Below are 19,277 nucleotides of genomic sequence, written 5' to 3'. Positions count from 1 at the left end.
GCAATGGCAATTAAGGAATCCAGGACTGCCAGCGCTCTATTCAGGATGGGGATCCAGGTCTATTCAGGATGGGGTGCGCTTATAGGAAGGAGTCCCAGCTCATCACTAGAAAGTTTGCTGGGTGTTGAGTTTGAGTGGTTTGCTGCCAATGCCATGAGCATGCACGGAGTTCAGCCTGTACCCTCGCTCTTTCCCATGGCCGAGCACTTCTAAATCACTGGGCCCATACCGAGCTCTCAAGGGAAAGCCTTGCTCAGGGTGGGTGTGGGAATGTTTTTTGCCAGGCAAACGTCCAGTAATAGAAGGAAACCCAGCCGCATCGGGGCCTGGAAACATGCGCCTGTGTAGCTTGCGTGCAAATGCACATCGCTGAAATCCTGCCCCCTGAAAGAAGGCTAGTGCCAGAAATGCCATGCTCCGTAACTCCCCTGTGTCGTTGCAGACGGTAGCAGACTGCGTGCTGTATTACTACCTGACCAAGAAGAATGAGAACTACAAGAACCTTGTGAGGAGGAATTATCGGCGGCGCGGGAAGAATCAGGTAAGAGGCAGAGATGGGATGCAGGGGGCCTTTAGCCGTTCTCTCCTCCTGCCCACACAGCAGCAGTCGTTTATAGTCACAGCCCACAAGGGTCAGGTTATGGTGACGCATGCCAGGTCTTTCCTTCTCTCCTTGAGGGAGTGGATGGCCTGGTTGCTGACTGCCCTGGCTCTTCCCATCAGGATGTTGACTTTGGAATTCAAAAGTTGTTTGGGGCCTTTTCATGATCAGAGTGTTTCACTCACTGTTTGGCTCTCAAGAGGTGTCATTGTTTGGGAAAGGTGACCTCTACATATTCTCCTCCTCCCCAGCTTATCAGTAGATGTTTAAAAAAAAAAAAAAAGAGAGACTCTCTTAAAAAGGAATGTAGTGTTTGTGAAATACCCTGGAAACTGAAATCTCCTGCATGCACCATAGATGCACACTCAGCAGTAGAACAAGTTTCCCCAAGCTGCCTGCCACTACATCTCACTTCTGTGGCCCTGGGGACCACCTGCCTAACGGGGGAGAAGAATATTCAGTCTCCTTGGCCTGTTTAGATCTTTGCCTACCTCAGACTAGTAACCGTTGTGGCAGTGGGTTTGGTGACATGGATCCTTGAGGTGTCTGCTTGCTCCTTGGGCGCTAAGCTGAGACCACTGACTCATTGCACAGACAACTGAAAAGAACTGTCAGTGGCATGTAGTCACTTCCTGCATTCAGCTCCAGGACTAGATTTCAGCCAGTGACTGAAAGGTCCCATTAATTCTTGCTACCAGTTTGGCTCAGCGGGGCTTCAGGGACATGCCTGAATAGATCCATTGGCAGGATCCAGCCCTGAATTCAGACATGATACCACGAGTGAGGTTCATCAGCCAACAAAGAAAAAACGGGATGGGGGAGAGGAAGGACCAGTACACTGATAAGATCAAGGGGTCACTCAGTGACACCTGCAAACGAGCCATGGTCTCTGTGCAGCATTGGAGTGTGATGCATGGTCACTTCTTGGGGGGCTGTTAAAATGACTGTTCGCGCCTATTTCCTGAGGGGCGTCTTAGAAAGGGCTTCGTTCCAAAGAGTGCTGCGGCTGGGCGGGCCGATGTGGGAAGGGCATCCCGTGCTGAGGCTGGGAGACGAGAAAGGCGTGCGTCTGTGCTTGGTGCTGGGCACCTGATTTCCAGCTGAAGGAGACCTGGCCACGCTAGTTCTGATTGAGCAACAGGGGAAAGGGAACTTCTAAAGAACCTCTTTGTCACATCAGTCCACGTTCCACCGCCTTAGCTATAATTAATGCAATTACAACATTGAACTTCCCATTCTACACGGAAAAAGATTTAAACATGAGAAACTGAGATATTGTAAAAACAACGAAAGTCCTGTAGCACTTTGAAGACTAACAAATTTAATTTCTGCAGGCATAAGCTTTCGTGGGCTGCAACCCACCTCCTCAGATGCAAGAAATAGAAATCAGGTAGGGGGTATATATATGCATCCAAGGGTAAGAAACAACAATGGGGAGGGTAGGTGTTAGCAAAGTCCATTCAGTTAGCGTAGATGACGCCTGTTCACAACCGTTGATTAGAAGGTGAGAATGGGTGAACAGTGACAATTACTTCTTGTAATGAGAGAAACATTCCAAGTCCCTGTTCTGACCCAGTCTGTGTCAAGTTTGCAGATGAGTTTCTCGCTGAAGTCTGTTTTTGAAGGTTTTTTAGTAGAAGTATGGCAACTTTCAAGTCAGCTACAGAGTGTCCTGGGAGGTTGAAGTGCTCTCCGACTGGTTTATGGATGTCACCATTTTTTATGTCTGATTTGTGTCCATTTATTCTTTTGCGTAGTGCCAGTCTGGTTTGGCCAATGTACATGGCAGAGGGGCATTGCTGGCACATGATGGCATATATTACATTAATAGATGTGCAGGTGAATGAGCTCCTTATGGTGTGGCTGATGTGGTTAGGACCTGTGATGGTGTCACTAGAGTCAATGTGTGGGCAGAGTTGGCAATGGGGAGATTTTGTAGATTAAAAAAAAAAAAAAGTAGTTCTTGTCGTATCAGAGCGTGCAGCTGAATCCCGATAGAAATCACATTTCAGCTTGGCCTTCCGTTGTTCTGTTTATCCTTCTGAGATGGAAAGAATGGTGGTTTTGTTTGCTTTGAGGGAAGAGGGAGGGTTGGAGATAATTCTGAGTTGAAATGAGCTGTTCTAGTGTCAAGACTATCATTGTGGTCTAGTTATTAGAAAATAAATTTTAAAAATTCCAATGGCTACTTGGCTGATTGTCCCCTGGCAAATCATATTCCTCATAAAGCTGCTGCTTACTGCTGAAATATCTCTTGCTGAGAACAGGGACTTCCAGTTTATGTAATAAAACCCAGGGGGTTGGTGGTCTAATTCAGAATGTCTGCTCAACGAATGGTATGTTTTCCAAACTCGAATGAGAGAAAGGTGAGCAAATCTGCTCTACTCTTGTTCATAGACACCCCTCACCAAAATGCCAACACTCTGCTAAAGTGACAACTTTGAATTTAATTCAGAAAATCACTGAAGTGCCCTCTGGCTTTTCAACACAGAATCATTTAACCATTTAAGGACAGTTACAATCCAGATGTTAGTCTTAACAGCAGAAAGAGTACAAAGTTAATTACATACTGTCTTTTTGTCTGTGTTTTGTCCGACGTTCTTCAACCAGGTTACAAGATCAGCTAACACACACAAGCTAGTGTTAATGGGGGATTTTAACTTTCCTGAGATCTGTTGAAAGACTGTTGCAGCAAAACATAATATGTCCTGCAAATTCTTAGCATGTATAGGAAACAACTTTCTGACTCAGAAAGTTGAGGAAACAATGAGGGGTCATCCATTTTGGATCTGGTTTTACTGTCTCGCACAGTATTCTTATCAGCAAGTTAAAGAAGTATGGGTTGGATGAATGGACAACTTTCTGACTCAGAAAGTTGAGGAAACAATGAGGGGTCATCCATTTTGGATCTGGTTTTCACCAACAGCGATGAATTAGTTGCAAACATGAAGGTGTTTGGGAACTTGAGAGGAAGTGATCATGATCTGAGAGGAGTCAAGATCCAAAGGAAAGGAGAATGTGAGAACAGCAAAACAAGGACACTGGACTTCAAAAAGGCAGAATTCAACCAACTCCGAGAAACAGTAGGCAAGGTCCTATGGAGAGACCCATTAGGAAGAAAAGGAGTTGACGGGGGCTGGCAGTTCCTAAAGGGTGTAATACCAGAGGCTCAACATCAGGCTATTCCGACGCAGAGGAGGGATTAAAAAGAGCTACAGAAGACGAAAATGGCTGCACACGGAGCTTTTTAGCTATCTAAAAACCAAAAGGGATCCATAAAGGAAAAGTCAGCAGGGCCTGTTGCTATTCAAACCAGGGTGCTGAAGAAATTAGCTAAAGAAATCTCAGAGCCACTGGAAATAATACTTGCAAACTCATGGATGACAGGAGAGGTCCCGGAAGCCTTGAGAAGGGCTAATGTAGTGCCCATTTTTAAAAAGAGGGGGAAAGGAGGAGCCGGGGAACTATAGACCAGTCAGCTGAACCTCGATATGTGGGAAGCTACTAGAGCAATGTATAAAACATTCAGTTTCCAAATACCTGGAAGATGAAGGAACGATCACTAGCAGCCAGCATGGATTTACTAAGAACAAATCATGCCAAACCAGCTTGCTTTCCTTCTTTGACAAGGTAACTGGTTTGGTGGATAGGGGGAATGTGGTGAGCATAATATAGCTGGTCTTCAGCCAGGCTTTTGACACAGTCCAACATGACATTCTCATAAGCAAGCTGGAGAAATGCGGGCTCGGTGGAACTATCATTAAGCGGATACATAATTGATTAAACAACTGCAAACAAAAAGTAACTACCAATGGAATGTCAGATTGGAGGCAGGTCTCCAGTGGGGTTCCACAGAGATCTGTTCTTGGTACAGTATTATTTAACATCTTTATTAATGCCCTGGATGTAGGTATAGAGCACAGACTGATCAAATTTGCAGATGACACAGAGTTTAGGAGGGGCTGCCAACACTTGGAGGATAGAGCTAAAATTCAAAGAGATCTTGATAAATTGGAGAACTGAGGTATGGACAACAAAATGAAATTCAACAAGGACAAATGCAAGGTGCTACACTTAGGGAAGAAAAACCAAATGCACAAATACAGAATGGGGGATAACTGGCTTGGCAGCAGCGTTGCAGAAGGATCTGGGAGTTGTGGTGAATCACAACCTCAACATGAGTCGTCAATGCTGTTGCAAAAAAAGCAAATGCAATTTTGGGTTGCATTAACAAGGGCATAGCGTGCAAGTCACAGGAGGTGATTGTACCTCTCTACTCAATGCTGGTTAGGCCTCAGCTGGAGTACTGTGTCCAGTTTTTGTCATCAGTGTATAGAAAGGTTGTAAAGAAACTGGAAAGGATCCTGAGACGAGCGACAAAGCTGACCAAAGGGATGGAATGCAAGCCATATGAACAAAGACTGAAGGAATTGGGTATGTTTAGTTTGGAAAAGAGGAGATTAAGCGGGGAGGGGCATGATAGCAATCTTCAAATTCTTGAAAGGCTGCCATAAAAAAGATGGAGAAAAATTATTCTCCCTTGTCACAGTGGGCAGGACAAGAGGCAATGGGTTCAAACTACAGCGTAGCAGATTTAGATTAAATCTCAGGAAAAACTTCCTAACTGTAAGAAGAGTAGGACAATGGCACAGACAGCCTAGGGAAGTTATGGAAACTCCTTCTCTGGAGGTTTTCAAAAGGAGGCAGATAGCCATCTGCCTTGGATGGTTTAACCACAACAAATCCAGCATCTTGGCTGAAGGGTTAGAGTAGAGAACCCTTGTGGTCCCTTCTAACCCTGTGGTTCTATGATTCTATGAATTTTTTACGCTTTACAAAAACAGATTTCTAATATATAATGTCATCATCAGTCTCAAACTTTTTGAAAAAAAAACTCAGATCAAATATACTATACTGAATATTAAGCAGAAGCATACATTGGGTTTAATTGAAATTTACATGTACGCACTGTTACAAATATACACATGCACTGTGTGTGTGTGTGTGTGTGTGTGTGTGTGTGTGTGTGTGTGTGTGTGTGTGTGTGTGTGTGTGTGTGTGTGTGTGTGTGTACACACACACTTTCAGGACCTTCTAGATATAGTCTCCTTAAATGACTTACTCAGCTTCAAATTCACTTCATGGCATGAGGGAAACTGTTGCTTCAGTCTTGTCTATGTGGAGAAACTGACTGGTTTAGCCATAGCGGAATAACTATTGCGCTATTCCAGTATATCTTCCCCTTGTAGGCACTCTGTATTGGAATAAAAGTGACCTCATTCCATGCAGATTACTCCATGCAGTCTAATTATTCTGGAATAAAGTCACTTTTATTCTAGACTAGAGTGCCTACCCAGGAGAGTTTACCTGAGTAGCCACAATGCAGTAGTTATTCTGCTGTAGCTGTGCCAGTCAGTTTCTCCATGCCAACAAGGCCTAAGTTAAAGCATCCCTCCAACTGCAGGAAGGCAGGTGGTGCAGCACAGCCGGGGGGAGTGTCAGGATGTGGTGGATTGTCAGGCTGTGTAAAGTCACCGATTGACTCAGACAATGAGAGAAAGCCTGTGATGTTTCTCCTCCCCCCACAGCCAAAGTGTGTTGAACATGTGGTCAGTTTCATAGATCAGATGAGGCTAAATAAGCCAAGTGCCAATGGCCGGGATGATTCAGAGGTAAATGAAGTCATCTGGCTAAGCATAAAACCCCCCACACTGAGTCCCTGGCAGGTCCACAGGATATGCTGTCATGACTTTTCTGCTTAGTGTTGCCATCAGCGCTCAGATATTCCACAGTGAAAGAGCTGCTTCCTCGAAAGCATCAGAGCTGATGCACATTCTGTATCCTCTCTACCGATGGCAAAACAAACTGCCCATCGTTACTGCGGAGGAGACCAGAGCTGTATTTTCCCCTATGTAGGGACATTTGAGCCGGTGTGATGTAGTGATTAAAGTAGGGATCCAGGATTCCTGTTCCAAGGCCTGCCAGTGACTCACTGTATGACCTTGGCCCTCGGGCAGCTTGACTAGTTCTTGCCAGGCCTGAGAAACATTTTCCCATGCCCATCCTACCCTGCCCTCTGCCAAAAAAGCAATTGCATTTTTACTGACTGCTGTCTCTCACCCAAAAGAAACCCTTTTCTTGTCCCCCCCATCACTGCAGTACTGTGAACAAACAACACAAGCTCTGATTTTATAAACAGGCCATTTATTTTACATAAACATCGTGTCAGACTTTTAAACTGTTGAACTATTAAATATCTGCAGCAGAGACCTTGATTGTCAGGCAACTTTTCTTACATTGTGTGTGTCTGAATTCATTTGTTGACTTGACATGTGTAAGGCATGTTGGGAGTTTATACTCCTCACCCGTTTCACTTCCTTGTCTCTTCGGTGCACTTCACAGATGCGTGTTTTCATGGGTTAGGATTCTTTAAGATGGGGAAGGGTAAAGTCCTCATGTGAATCGGTATAGCCATAGACTCCAGCAGGCGCTCTGCAGATTTAGACCAGACAAGGATCATCTGGCCCTAAGATCAACAAGTTGTTTACATGAAGAATATATAGCGGGGTCTTCAGAAGCACCGAGGTACCTCACTTCCATTGAAATGAACGGAATTAGGTTTCTAAATATCTTTACAAATCCGGTTTATAAATCTTAATTTTACCTTTCCTCAGTTACCAGGATCCATTTTTCTAAACCCTTCATTGCTATAAATGAAGAAGTTTGCAATAAAGTAGTATCAGACTAGAAATAAAACCCTGTAAGCAGTACTCACACTGTCCCTGGTCAGCAAAGCAGGGAAGTGCACACTGCCTTTAGTGGGACTTAAGCATGTGCTTAAAGTTGAGCGAGTGCCGAGTGCTTCGCTGAACAGACATGGGCCAAAGCATGTGCTTGAGCACTTTGCTGTGTCGGGACCCCAAGCGGAGCCATTGCCGGTAATGGACCTACTTTCGTGTGTGAGAGTTACTTGAGTGAGGACTGTGAGCACCTCAATAAGCAGTTTAATATCACCAGCCTGGGTTCTGTTTGCTGATTCCCGGTCTAGTGCGGTGTGCAGGGGCTTCTCAATAGGACAGGAGGGTGCTCAGCATTGGGGCCCAACTCGCTTTCTGGAAAGGCAGCTAACCCTCTCACACTGGAGCCCGGTCGTGGATCCCGACAGGGGCAGGCAGTTTGTGTTTGACCGAATCCCTCGTCATAGCTACAAAACTTCAGAATTTTTGAAAGAACATTTGTTGTAAAACAGCGAGAGTTCTGTGCCACGTTAAAGACTAACACATTTATTTGGGCATAAGCTTTTGTGGGCAGAAATCCACTTTGTTGGATGCAACGTTTTGCAACTTTGTTGTAAAAGTTACTCCTCATGGAGAGCAACGTGCTTCTGGCGAAGGCAAATGGCCATATTGGGCCATTTACTTTTTAAGCCAAAATCCCCACTGGGAATTATACTTGGAAACCAATAGCAAGGATGACTCAAAGCTTTTAAAAGCCACCACTTTTGATAGGAAAATATATCTATTTCTGGGAAAGCCACCACCCATGCATTTTCTTCAACTCAGGGTGGACTCATCCTTATATTAATGCAAATTCAAGAGTTCCCTCCCCTTCATCTCCCATAGGACAAACCTCATGATTTTGCAAATAAATATTCCATTTTTGTGGATAGTCAAAACACCTCTTCTCTTTTTTTTCCAAATACAATATCACTATGAAAAATAATCGCACCATTTTATACAAAGATCCAGAAGTCAGATTTAAAAAAAGCCAACCCTGCTTTCTTTAGCAAAGGTTCAAACAGCTTGATCTGCTCGGTGATCCCCTAGAGCTGGTCCGTCCAGGTCAGGATGGAGGCGTGTTATGGGCTGTGTGGGAGAAGCCTGCACTGTTGCTGACAGGGTTGTAAATCTGGCATCTTTCGGCTGCACTGTATTGACTTCAAACAAAAAAACATGCAGGGAGGACGGTCGGTCGGTTAGTGCTGAAGTCTGGGTGCTGGCCGGGGACCTGGAGACCACGCTTCAATTTCCTGCTTTGCTGTGGACTTCCTGTGGGCAAGCCACTGTGCCTCCGTGCCTGTGAAATGGGGATAATAGCACTTCCTGCCCCATGGGGGTGCTGGGACTGGGAGGACAGGTACTAGTAAAGATATTACAGTGATGGGATCAGGTGAGTTCAGTAAGTAGGTGGTGGTAACACTGAAGTATGTCCTGAAGTGCAGAGACGTACTCTGCTGGTCCAGCAGGCTTTAGAAATTAGGCACGAGTGGATATGAAATGGATGGTGCATGCCACAAGGGTTGTGTTTTAAGGATAACATTCAAAATCCAATATTACTCTACATCAAGCCCTTACGGTAATCCGGTAAGTGAAACTTGGCTTTTAGTGTGTCTGCTCTGGTTTACAGCCGCTCTGGGGTCATGCTGCCCCCGAAGTCCTTAGAGCACACACATGGCACGTGTCCTCCCCTGCCTCCCCTGGTTTGTGCTGCAGTTTCTCCTCCATTTCAATAACCCATCAGACATTTTCCAAACAAAATAAAAATAAGGCCATAAACACATTCCCATTAGCCCAGCCACTTTATTTTGGCAGTCAGATAAGAATTGCGTGGCCATGTTTGGGAGAAACGTCAGGTTAGACTGTGCCGCTGCGGAAGCATTAGTATTTGTTCCCTGGGGCTCTGTTTATTGCCTCGCAAAGGGCTGGCCGTGCAAAAGCAGCAGGAGGATGCTGAGGATGCTGATGAGAAGGGATCTAAGGGCTGGTCTACACTGGGAATTTACCGTGACATAGCTATGTCTTTCGGGGGGGGGAGGGGGGGGTGAAAAATCAACATCCCCGAGAGATGTAGCTATGCTGACCTAACCCCTGGTGTAGACGGTGTTCGGCTGATGGAACAGTTCTTCTGTCGACCTAGCTACGTGTCTCTGGGAGGTGGCCCGGCAGCTGTTCTCCTGCAATGGTTTAAGTATAGGCATACTTTGAGAGGGGGCGTCCTGCTACTATGGGTGGGACAGGGAAGCCTGGAGAACTCACAGTTTTCCATCCTTTGAAAGTGTTGGTGCGATGTGCCATTGAATCACATGCAAAAGAAGAGGGTGGGTAGGTAATATCTTTTATTGGACCAACTTCTCTTGGTGGCAGGTACAAGCTGTCAAGCTACACAGAGCTCTTCTTCAGGAAGCAGAGCTAAGTACAAACTGGGACAGATTTTTGAGCAGAAGGGGTAGCATGCGGGAGGCAATCCCTTGAAATGAAGTGGGCAATTGGGGGTTAGATGGTTAAACATAAAAGGTTTGAAGTTGGCAATTAAAGGTAGCAGGCAGTGTGGTGTATTGCAGATTGTTTTACTGAGCCATAAAACTAGCGTCCCTATGAAATCCATAGCTTTTGGTGTCTAGCAGAGTTACGGATTTAAGTTCCCAGGCTTGCTGTTTGAAGGTGTGCAGGTTTCCCCTGAGGACAAGTATTGAAAGATCCCTTCTGCTTAACAATCTGTTCCAACTTGTATTTAGGTCAGACACTCTGCTTCCTCTCCCAGACTTGAAGAAGAGCTCTGTGTAGCTCAAAAGCTTGTACCTTCTGCTCACAGAAATTTGATCCAATAAAAGATATTACCTCACCCACGTAGTCTCTCTCATTTCCTGGGACCAACATGACTACAACAACATTGCAAACCTACTGAAGAACATCCAACCGAGACAGTCAGGCGCTTTGGTGTGGCTTAATTACCTATGCAATAGAAAACTTCTTGAAAGTGAAATGAAAAGCTCTTCCTTTCCCTGTTCACACCTGAGTTCAGGCGCCACTATTTCTCCTGCAGCAGTTGATGTGTTCTCCAAGGGTGCAAACCTGTACCCACGTGAGTTGTCCTGTGGACTGTAAAATCCAGCAGGGAATTTTGGATTTTAGCATGGGGGTTATCATCCCTCTTGCAGGGGAAATACAGAACACTACACTCAGGGCTTTGGCAGGTCCCTACTGGAGAAAGTTGTTTTGTAGGTGTATTGTTTATCTGCATTTATATTCTGTGACAGATTTCTGATTCTAAACAGCTCTGGAACAAGGGAAACGTTCAAGCATTTCATGTCACTGTTCATTTGCTTTCCGAAGCTGGCGTTGATGAAAATCCTAGAGAAGGATTTTCTGCAAGAACATCGGTGCTTCCTTTGCGCTAGGTGTGTCTGTTTTATGGGTGAATCCAGGTCTTCTGTCCCCAGAGTTGGCAATCTGACATCTTTCGCCAGTGATCTGTTTACAGAATTCCTAGAGGAGAATGGCACATGCAGCTCAGGAGGCTGCAGGCAGAGATTAAAAAGTTCATCATAAGACACTTAGTGAGTGAGAAGGCAAACCACAGAGGAGGAGAAAAATCCATATCCTGACTGGGACAATGAGTGTGGGCTGCTATCCATGCTCATATACAAATAAGGTATCCCTAGCCTTCTTCCAATCTCTTGGGACTCACCTTCCATAAGCAATCAATGCACCTTTTTAAAAAATCAGCAGCAACCCAAAACAGAAACCAAACCTCTTATGGAAAAGCCCTGTAGAATTTAAAAGGGATCAAATTAACAGGATTCTATAGAAATCACTTTTAACCCCCTTATAGACTTTATTGTTGTTGTTGTTTGTATTGTGGTAACACCAAGGGACCCTGGTCATAGACCAGGGCTCCAGTGTGCTAGGTGCTGTACAAAGATGTATCCAAAAGACAGGCTGTGCCCAAAGGAGCTTGTATAGTAAGTACAGTAGAACCTTGGAGTTACAAACTGACTGGTCAACCACACAATTGATTTGGAACCACAAGTATACAATCAGGCAGCAACAGACACCCACACACATACACACCCCAAAAAAAGCAGATACAGTACTGTCTTAAACATAAACTACTTAAAAAAAAAAAAAAAAAAAAAAAAAAAAAAAAAAAAAAAAAGGAAAGCAGCATATTTCTTCTGCATAGTAAAGTTTCAAAGCTGTATTAAGTCAATGTTCAGTTGTAAACTTTTGAAAGAACAGCCGTAACGTTTTGTTCAAGTTACCAACAACCTCCGTTCCCAAGGTTTTCGTAACTCTGAGGTTCTGCTGTATGAGACGAGACCACTGATGGATACAACAGATGGACAGGGGGCACAAGGTAACAATGAGACAAAACTGATCAAGAGAGAATCCTCTCCTTCCTGAAGAGTGTATTGGATTAGTTTTTAACCATCCGTTAGAATCCTGTAGCAAGATTTTCTATCAAATTCTATAGGACAGTTCAAAGTAACTCTAGGAAAGTTGTTATACTCTATTGACTGTCACAGGCCTTTTCCGTCTCTTGTGAAGAACAGCCACCATATAAAAACACAGGTCCCTGCAGTTCCATTGTGTACTAGCAAAGAACCATGTTTCTTGGTTTATTCTTAATTGTTAGGACCTCTCAACAGAATTAGGCCAGTCCTTGCCTGTGCATACTTTTTTTTTTTTTTTTAAATACACTTGTTTTTCGTAGAGAATCTAAACACAGCTCTTTGATTTCAGTTTGCTTCCAGGGCTGGCCTCTCAGATGGAGGCTCAGGACAGCAGCAGTCAAAGCCAAGCACCCGACAGCTATTCCTCATTCTCTGCTTGTTGTTTTGGTGATGGCATGCTTTGATTTGAGGTTTCTTCCATCACCGGGGGGGGTGCCAAATGCGGTAATGAAAAGCAAGGCTCTGTAGCCTGTGGGTGGCAGAGGGGATTGGGACATTCCAGACACTTGGAGCGGAGACATGGGCATAGGAGATGGCCACGTGATTTGTACTTTAAAACAGTAATAAAAGTCCCAGCCATCCACTCTGTGTTCTATATCCATCCTGTCTGGGAGGGCCGCCCCGTGGGTTGTGGTTTGACGGATGCTATTTGCAGCACGCTGGCTTGCCACGGTTGTAAGCGTCTCTGCCCCATCGCTGCTGTGATGCCGACCGACACAATACACAGATGCTTTGGGGGAGACTTTGTGGGGTTGTGGCAGGGTTTGTTAGTGCTTAGATGAGGGGCTTGACAGAGGTTCCCCCATCTGTAGTGGTAGGTTCACGTTCTCTCTGTGTGCACGTTACTCCTGTCCGTGTTAACTGCAAGAGACAATAGGTGATTGTCCCATTAAAGGTGAAAGATGCAGGTGCTGTTTGGCCACGGAGCAAGAGGCGCTGAGCCACTGACGGGCAAGTGAACGATGCGTCGTCTGCGGCAGACCCGGGGTAGGGCCAGCGAGGAGGAGATGTGCAGCTGAAGTAGCAGAGTTGGGAGGCACAGGAGGGAGCGCAGGAGCGACAGGACTTGCGGCACCCTTTCAAAGGGTCTAGCCAGGCCACTCCTGGCTGGAAGAGGGAGAGGGGCAGACACCACGGCCACACGCTAACTCCTGCCAGGCAGTGCCAGCTGGCAACTTTCCTGTGTCTTCTGCCATGTTATGGGCCTGCTCTTGCAAAGGGACCGACCTGTGCCAAGCACCCACTGACGTCAGTGGCTGTTGTCTGGGTGGGCAGGGGCCACGGAACACCTTTTTGGTTGGGGGCGGGGCCAAGAAACCAAACAACCCCCGCGGTGCTGGCCCCCCCCCACCCCCAGCTTCCACTGTTGATTTCTTACTTTGCGTTCACACTTAATGTCATTCTTTCTTGCATACATTCTTCTCGTAACACACATAGAGTATTACAGAATTAATCCAGTTTCAAACCAGGTCATTTAAAAAAGGGAATCAGCAGCCTCTGCGTTTGCACGCTGCTCTGTGCCAAGCAGCCGGGGATGGAAGGGATAGTCCCAAACCTGAGGAAAGAAGTCCCCTTGGACAGGCGGGAAGGAAAGGAACGGAGCTGTTCGAGGCGCCAGGCGGGCGCAGCTACCCATCCCCACGCATGGCCTCCCCCAGAGTTCGAGGCGCTCTCGGGCCCTTGTAAACGGGAGTTTTGGAAGGAGCGAAGGGCTGGGGGCACGGCTGTGTCATAGGCAGTGAATGGATCTAGCTTTTGCTGCCCGTGACAGTCACAAGAGCTGCACCTGCACCCAACGGGCCAGATCCTTCGGACACTCCCTGGAAAAATCTTCCATGCCTATTGTCTATTGCTGTGGGCCGGCCGCTGCTCAGGGAGCTGGGATTGGGGGGTGAGTCCCCCACCCCAGGGGCAAACCCCTCTGCGTCCTCTGGCCGGTGCTTTCCTCCCCACACAATGGCTCACTGTGTCTCCCGCCCACTCCCCTCCTCTCTCTGCCCGCCTTGGCTCTGCGCCCCAGCTCCTTCATCTGACCCCCGGCTCCTGTCGGCCGCCTTTCCCTCCCGCTGTCCCCGTGGCAGCCCCACGGAGCTGGAGCTGGGCTGCTGCCATGGCAGGGGAGCGTCGTACTTTGGTGAGCGAGGGGACGGTGGCCGGGTGAATCAGCGAGCAGTTCGACTCGAGATCAGGTCCAGTGTAGCCGGGCGGGAGCCAGTTCTGTGCCTAGTCCTGGGCGGAGATTGGCACCGTTCCGACCAAGAGGCAGGTGGGTGTTGCGCAGGATATAAATTGAGGTGCTAAAAGATGATCAGGCCATAGCCTGGGTGGCCTACCCCGTTCTGCGGCCTATGTGGGTGGGAGTCTATGGCTGCCTCCTGTATGGGTGTGCTGGGGGATAGGATTTCTCTGGACCCAGGCAGGGCCATACATAATGTGGCCTGTGGAGTGGATTCCTTAATAAGGCCGGTGCTGTGTCCCCACAGAGACTCCCCGAAGCTCATGTATAAAAGAGAAAACACAGGCCGCCCGGTGCTTCCATGCCGAGATCATTTAGCCCTTTGCCTTAAGCTTCACTCTGAACTTGTTTTTAATTTTATGCCGCTCTGATCACACGCAGTGGCCCCAGATCACGCCTGTTGGCCTACAAATGGGAAATGGAATCGGTGCCATTCCTCTGAAGTCACCCAAAGGAGAAAATCCAGTCTCCAGCTCTGTGTGTTTGGGAGAAAACACTCCACAGGCAGCTGTGAAAAGAAGGGGGAAAACGTGCACTTGGTGGTCAGAGGGTTTGTCTGAGTTTTGTAGCACTTTCAGAAGTCGCTGTCAGAACTCATTTGGTTGGGAAGCGATGTTGTCTCAGGGAACAAGGAGGTTTCGCTCGTGTCAGAGCATCGCCATGAGAGCACAGAACAATCCCAAGGCGATGTTTGTAGAAGCCGTGTTGTTAATACTAGAAAAATAGCCTAAAACCGCGCTGCCTGAAGTGTTGTGGGATGAGTTGGAGAGGTGATGAAATGAACTCACTTGGTTCATGGCTCCTCTTCAGGGCATGCCTTGCTCATTACAGAGCGAGAGCTGCTATGGGGAGCCGGAATATCTTGTTCCTTGCCAGATAATGTATGTGTGCGAGGATCATGTCTGCCCTTCCCATGATGCATTCGTGTAAGTGGCCGTAAGAGCTCCTGGCCCTAAGATCTGTTTAGTGTTACCTTAATAATCATGTTATAGCATCTTCCAGCTAAGGGGTAAAGAATGTTACTAGGGAATTTAACTTCACCGCCCCTCGTTCAGGGTAGGGAAGTTTGCCTACCCCCAGATGACAGGTGGGGCCCAGAGAGGTGCAGGGGTTTAGTTTAATCTTGCACAAGTCAAGCCTGCAGGACGTGAGATGGCACCCTTGAGGTCAGGATAGAAACTGAGGTGGGATGGCAAATCTTCCTTGGAGAACCACAGGTGGAGGAGGAGAGAGGGGGCTGATCAGAGGAGCCACTGGAACTATGGGCGGGGATTAGAACTGGGAGGTGGTGACGTGGGGGGATGTTTTGAGGAACAAAAGGAAGAGAAAGTTTCTTACAAGTATTTGTGAGTTCTCTCCCTCAGCGGTGCCCAGAATGGATGGAAGGGGGAGTTGTACGTTCCGAGCGGTGCTGGGAGTCAGTGTAGTGATTAGATTAGATATGCAGATCAGCCTTTAAATTACAAACTCATTAGTACTGGATATTGAGAGCTACGTAGCACCGTGAAACTGAGGGGGAAACCTCTCTGAGGGCGTGCGCTTAACCTGCTCCTGGCGTGCATGCGTGCGTGCGTGCGTGTGTGTGTGTTGCACTTTACCTCTCAGCCAGACCTGATTGTGAAGCACTTTCCCCATTCTAGATCTAAATTCGCCTTTAATCCCTCGCAAACCTGCTGTGACTTCGTGCTGCAAATTCCTGTCCTCAGAAACGCCGACCTGTGCTGGCAGCTGTGTCGCAGTGGGTCAGCGAAGCGAACGCTGGAGTCGGGGGCTCTTTGGGGCAGTCACAGCCTCCTTTGGGGGGGGGGGTATATAGCAGCAAGTGCCTGGTTCATGCCTTGCACAGGAGAATCCCCCTTTTGCTTTTTATGGGGAGTTCCTTGCTTTGGGTTTGTCACCACGGGCTGGGAACAGTGTGTGAGCTCCCAAGGAGCCTTGCGGGAGGTGCGTTGAGGGTCTTGCCGGCCACCTGCAGCCCTGACGCTGGGGGCGTGAGGTATTCGTAGCACTAGTGACCGTGTGAAGGGTTTGCTGGAGAAGGATCTGGCCTCAGTGAGCAGGTGAGTGAGCCCTGCCACAGGCTTGACCAGCAGAAAGCAGTGGGGATCAAGGGGTTTGCCTGTGTGGCCCCACTCCCCAAGGGAGGCCATGTCAGAGGGGTCTCAGAACCATGGGGGGCCTCCTAAATGGTCTTTAACTCACACCTGCGCCCTCCCTGTGATCGTATTATCACGATGGTGGAAGGGGCCCAAGCTTCCACTGCTGTTGTGTGTGCAGCTTTCCCTCTAGATACGCTGCCGCCGCGCGCCCGCCCCCCCTGTCAAAGTGGTGTGTCCGGTAGGTGAGGGACCCCGCAGTCCAGTTCACACAGCAGCGTGTCTCTGCTACCAGCAGCTCCCGCTGGCAGATACAGAGCAAGAGAGAACAGCGGGGCTCAGGGCGGGAGCATTGGCGAGGCAGGTGAAACTCTGAGGCTGGCATGGTAGAGGAGAAGGCTCTTGTGCTCCTGGAGGGGGGAGGCTGAGCGGAAGGACAGGGCAGAGGCCCCTATAGATAAACAAACAAAGACACCAGGAGGGAGGGTGTTCCAGGCAGCGGGAGCTGCAGAGGAGAGAGCTCTCACCCAGAGGGTGCTGACAGTGTGTGACTGAAGGAAGCAGCCCCTCCAAGACGGATTGTCTTTTTGTTCTGTGTTTGTACAGCCCCTAGCACAATGAGGTCCCGATCCACCACTGGGGCCCTGGGTGCCTCGATAATCCAAATAATGATAACAAAGACCGAGTCAGTGGCGGGGGTCAGGAGCAGAACCGTGCCGTGTTTCTTTGCTGGGGGTTTTGAGCGCTCTGTCGAGGGGCCATGTGGGGACGTTTTGAGAACGTGAGCCTGTCCTGGATACAGGGTGCCCAAGGCCACACTCCAGGGGTTAAGTACACAATCCCCTCTGCTCTGTGAGGTTCCTGTGCATTGCAGAGGAGTTGTCTTGATCCTCTTGAGTTAGTGTCACGGCCTCGTGTATCTCTAGCCCTCCGCCGGACGGAGAGGAGGGGAAGGCAGGAATAGCAGCTCTCCGGAAGTTTGAAAGTTTGGAAAATAAATAGCAACGCGCTGTAAATTAAGCCAGGCATCCCCCGAGATTAATCACCCTGGCTGCAGCCAGCCCTGAGCCCCGGTGACGAGAACTGTGGTTTATAGATCATGATTCATCGGCTCGACTTCGCGCGACCACGCTATTCCAGCAGATTGCAAAATCATCAGAGGAATGCTGTGGTTAGTTTACGGCTTAACTATGCAAATCATCAGGAAGCCTCCCTAGCCGGAGAATGTAGACGCACCCCGCCCGGATGGCAGGGCTGTGAGGGGAGCGGGAAGCGCTGAGAGCTGGCGATGGGGCTGTACGGGAGCAGCGGCTCGCACGAGGCAGAGTCCGGGATGGAGCTGGAAGTAAGTGCTTCGGGGAGACAGGCCGGCGGGCGGGGAGTGGCTGCCAGCCCTCCAAGCAGAGAGCGCTGTGTCCGAGCTGGGCCTGGTGCGTGTGAATCTGGCTGGAGCTTTCCAAGGGCCGGGAAACCTCCCTGAATGGAACGACCGAAAGGACTTTGCTGAGGTGCCCCCTGGCAGCGGGACGCTCGCCCCTCCTTGTTCTCTGAAGTGGGGGGGAGGGAAGAGAAGCCGAATGCACACAGCCTGCTCCCCACCCCTCCTCCTGCGGACTCCTGCCAGAACCCAGCAGCTGCTCGCTGGCTCCTGGGAGGAAGTAAACAGAGCGAGTAGGAGGAGCTGCACCTTTCCCTCGCCAGGCTGGCTGGGACCACGTGTGGCGGGCAGAGCTGTCGCTGCTCGGGGAAGGCAAGGGCCACGAGGGCTGCCTCGCTTGCCAGGACCTCGCGAGGAAGGAAAGCGAGGGGCCGGCGAGCAGTGAAAGCGCCGCCGGGGTCAGAGCTTTGCAGCAGATGAAATCGTCATGACGTTAGAGTCCAAAGGAGCTGGCAAGGCAGATTCCCGCCCAGCTGCCTGGGGACTGCTTGTAATTTGGGTGTGTATTATTGCAAAGATAAGATAGCTGCTGGGGGGGGGAGGGGGCTTTGACTGGCAATGCCTGTGGGTGGGTGCGTGCTGTTACTGCCTGGAAGGAGAGTTAACTGAAGGTGCGCACAGCTTCGGAGGAGGGTTGCCAGCTCCGTGCTTGTCTAGAGCTAATCTGAGTCCTCTGAGAAATGAGGACAGAGGTGAGCAGCTGGTTATAATTACTGTGCAGCTCCGGTTGAAGTGCCGCGCGGCAAGCGCTCCGGGGAGCGGTGGCCGGCACCCTGCGGCTTTGAGAGCAGTGCTCGTCTCGCATACAGCCTGTTGTTTTGTACCCAGGCTGATTTAAATAAACAGGATGTGTTGAAGGTAACAACAAATGCCGGCGTAGATGCTAGAAAAGAAGGCTGGGTCCAGTGGTTAGAGCACTAACCTAAGTCCTGAGAGATCTGCAAGTCCCTGCTCTGCCACAAACTTCCTGCGTGACCTTGGGCACATCATGTAGCCTCCCAGTGCCTCACTGCCCATCTCTGTAATGGGCCAGTAGACCTACTGCCTCACGGCTGTGTTACAAAGATTGTGAGGGGCTCAGATACTGCAGTAATGAGGACTGAGAAGTGCCCTAGCTAGATGGATGCTTGAGTCTGCCAGGAGTTAATTCTGCTCTGGCCTGCCCTTGGAAAGATGCTATGCTCATCGGGATTGTCCACCCTAGGATGAGATCGATCCACATTAACCACCAGCGCCACCTGCCCAGAGGGAACTGGGATTTGATCAAGCAGAGACGCTGTAGGCTGGCCATGGGGAAATGTTTCTTGGCGCAGAGGGCTGTCAGACTGTGGAGTAGCATCCTGGAAAACTCGATTTTGCCCAGTGCTAGAAAATATACTGCTGGGGTAATCGTGCCTTGGGCGGGGACCAGAGACTTGCTGACTCTAGGTGTTTTCCTGCCGTGCGTTCCTTCAGCCCATCCTTTCCTTTTGCCGTGTTGCTATTGAGAGATCTGACAGCACGGCTCCCTTTATTTTCCCCTCCAAGTCTTTCGTTTGCTTTGCAGTTTTACTTCATTGTTTTCGATTGGGCTTTCTGGAAATGGGTCCGTCTTTTGGTTCTGCATTTGTGTAGTGCCGAGAGTGGGGGGGTCCTGGTGCGCGAGCGGGGCTCCGAGGTGCTACAGCAGTATA

At 48.8% G+C, this 19,277-nt stretch overlaps 1 protein-coding gene across 30 annotated transcripts in view; it reads left to right on the top strand.

Annotated features, from left to right (window-relative positions):
• Positions 1-19,277, top strand: part of NCOR2 (nuclear receptor corepressor 2) — a 373,900-nt gene that overhangs the window by 244,834 nt on the left and 109,789 nt on the right. For all 30 annotated transcript variants that reach the window (XR_010918232.1, XM_067539730.1, XM_067539728.1 and 27 more), the window contains one exon: positions 443-541. Coding sequence is in view for 29 of the 30 variants with exons in the window: in XM_067539730.1 (XP_067395831.1) it covers positions 443-541 (99 nt within the window). In the remaining variant the exon portion in view is untranslated. The remainder of the gene's footprint in view (positions 1-442; positions 542-19,277) is intronic.

The sequence above is a fragment of the Emydura macquarii genome, unplaced genomic scaffold, assembly GCF_026122565.2.
Source record: "Emydura macquarii macquarii isolate MOO-44397 ecotype Brisbane River unplaced genomic scaffold, CSIRO-AGI_Emac_v2 contig_554, whole genome shotgun sequence".
Classification (NCBI taxonomy): Eukaryota; Metazoa; Chordata; order Testudines; family Chelidae; genus Emydura; species Emydura macquarii.
Note: the sequence above shows the minus strand (reverse complement) of the source record. Positions and strands in the feature narration are given on the sequence as shown.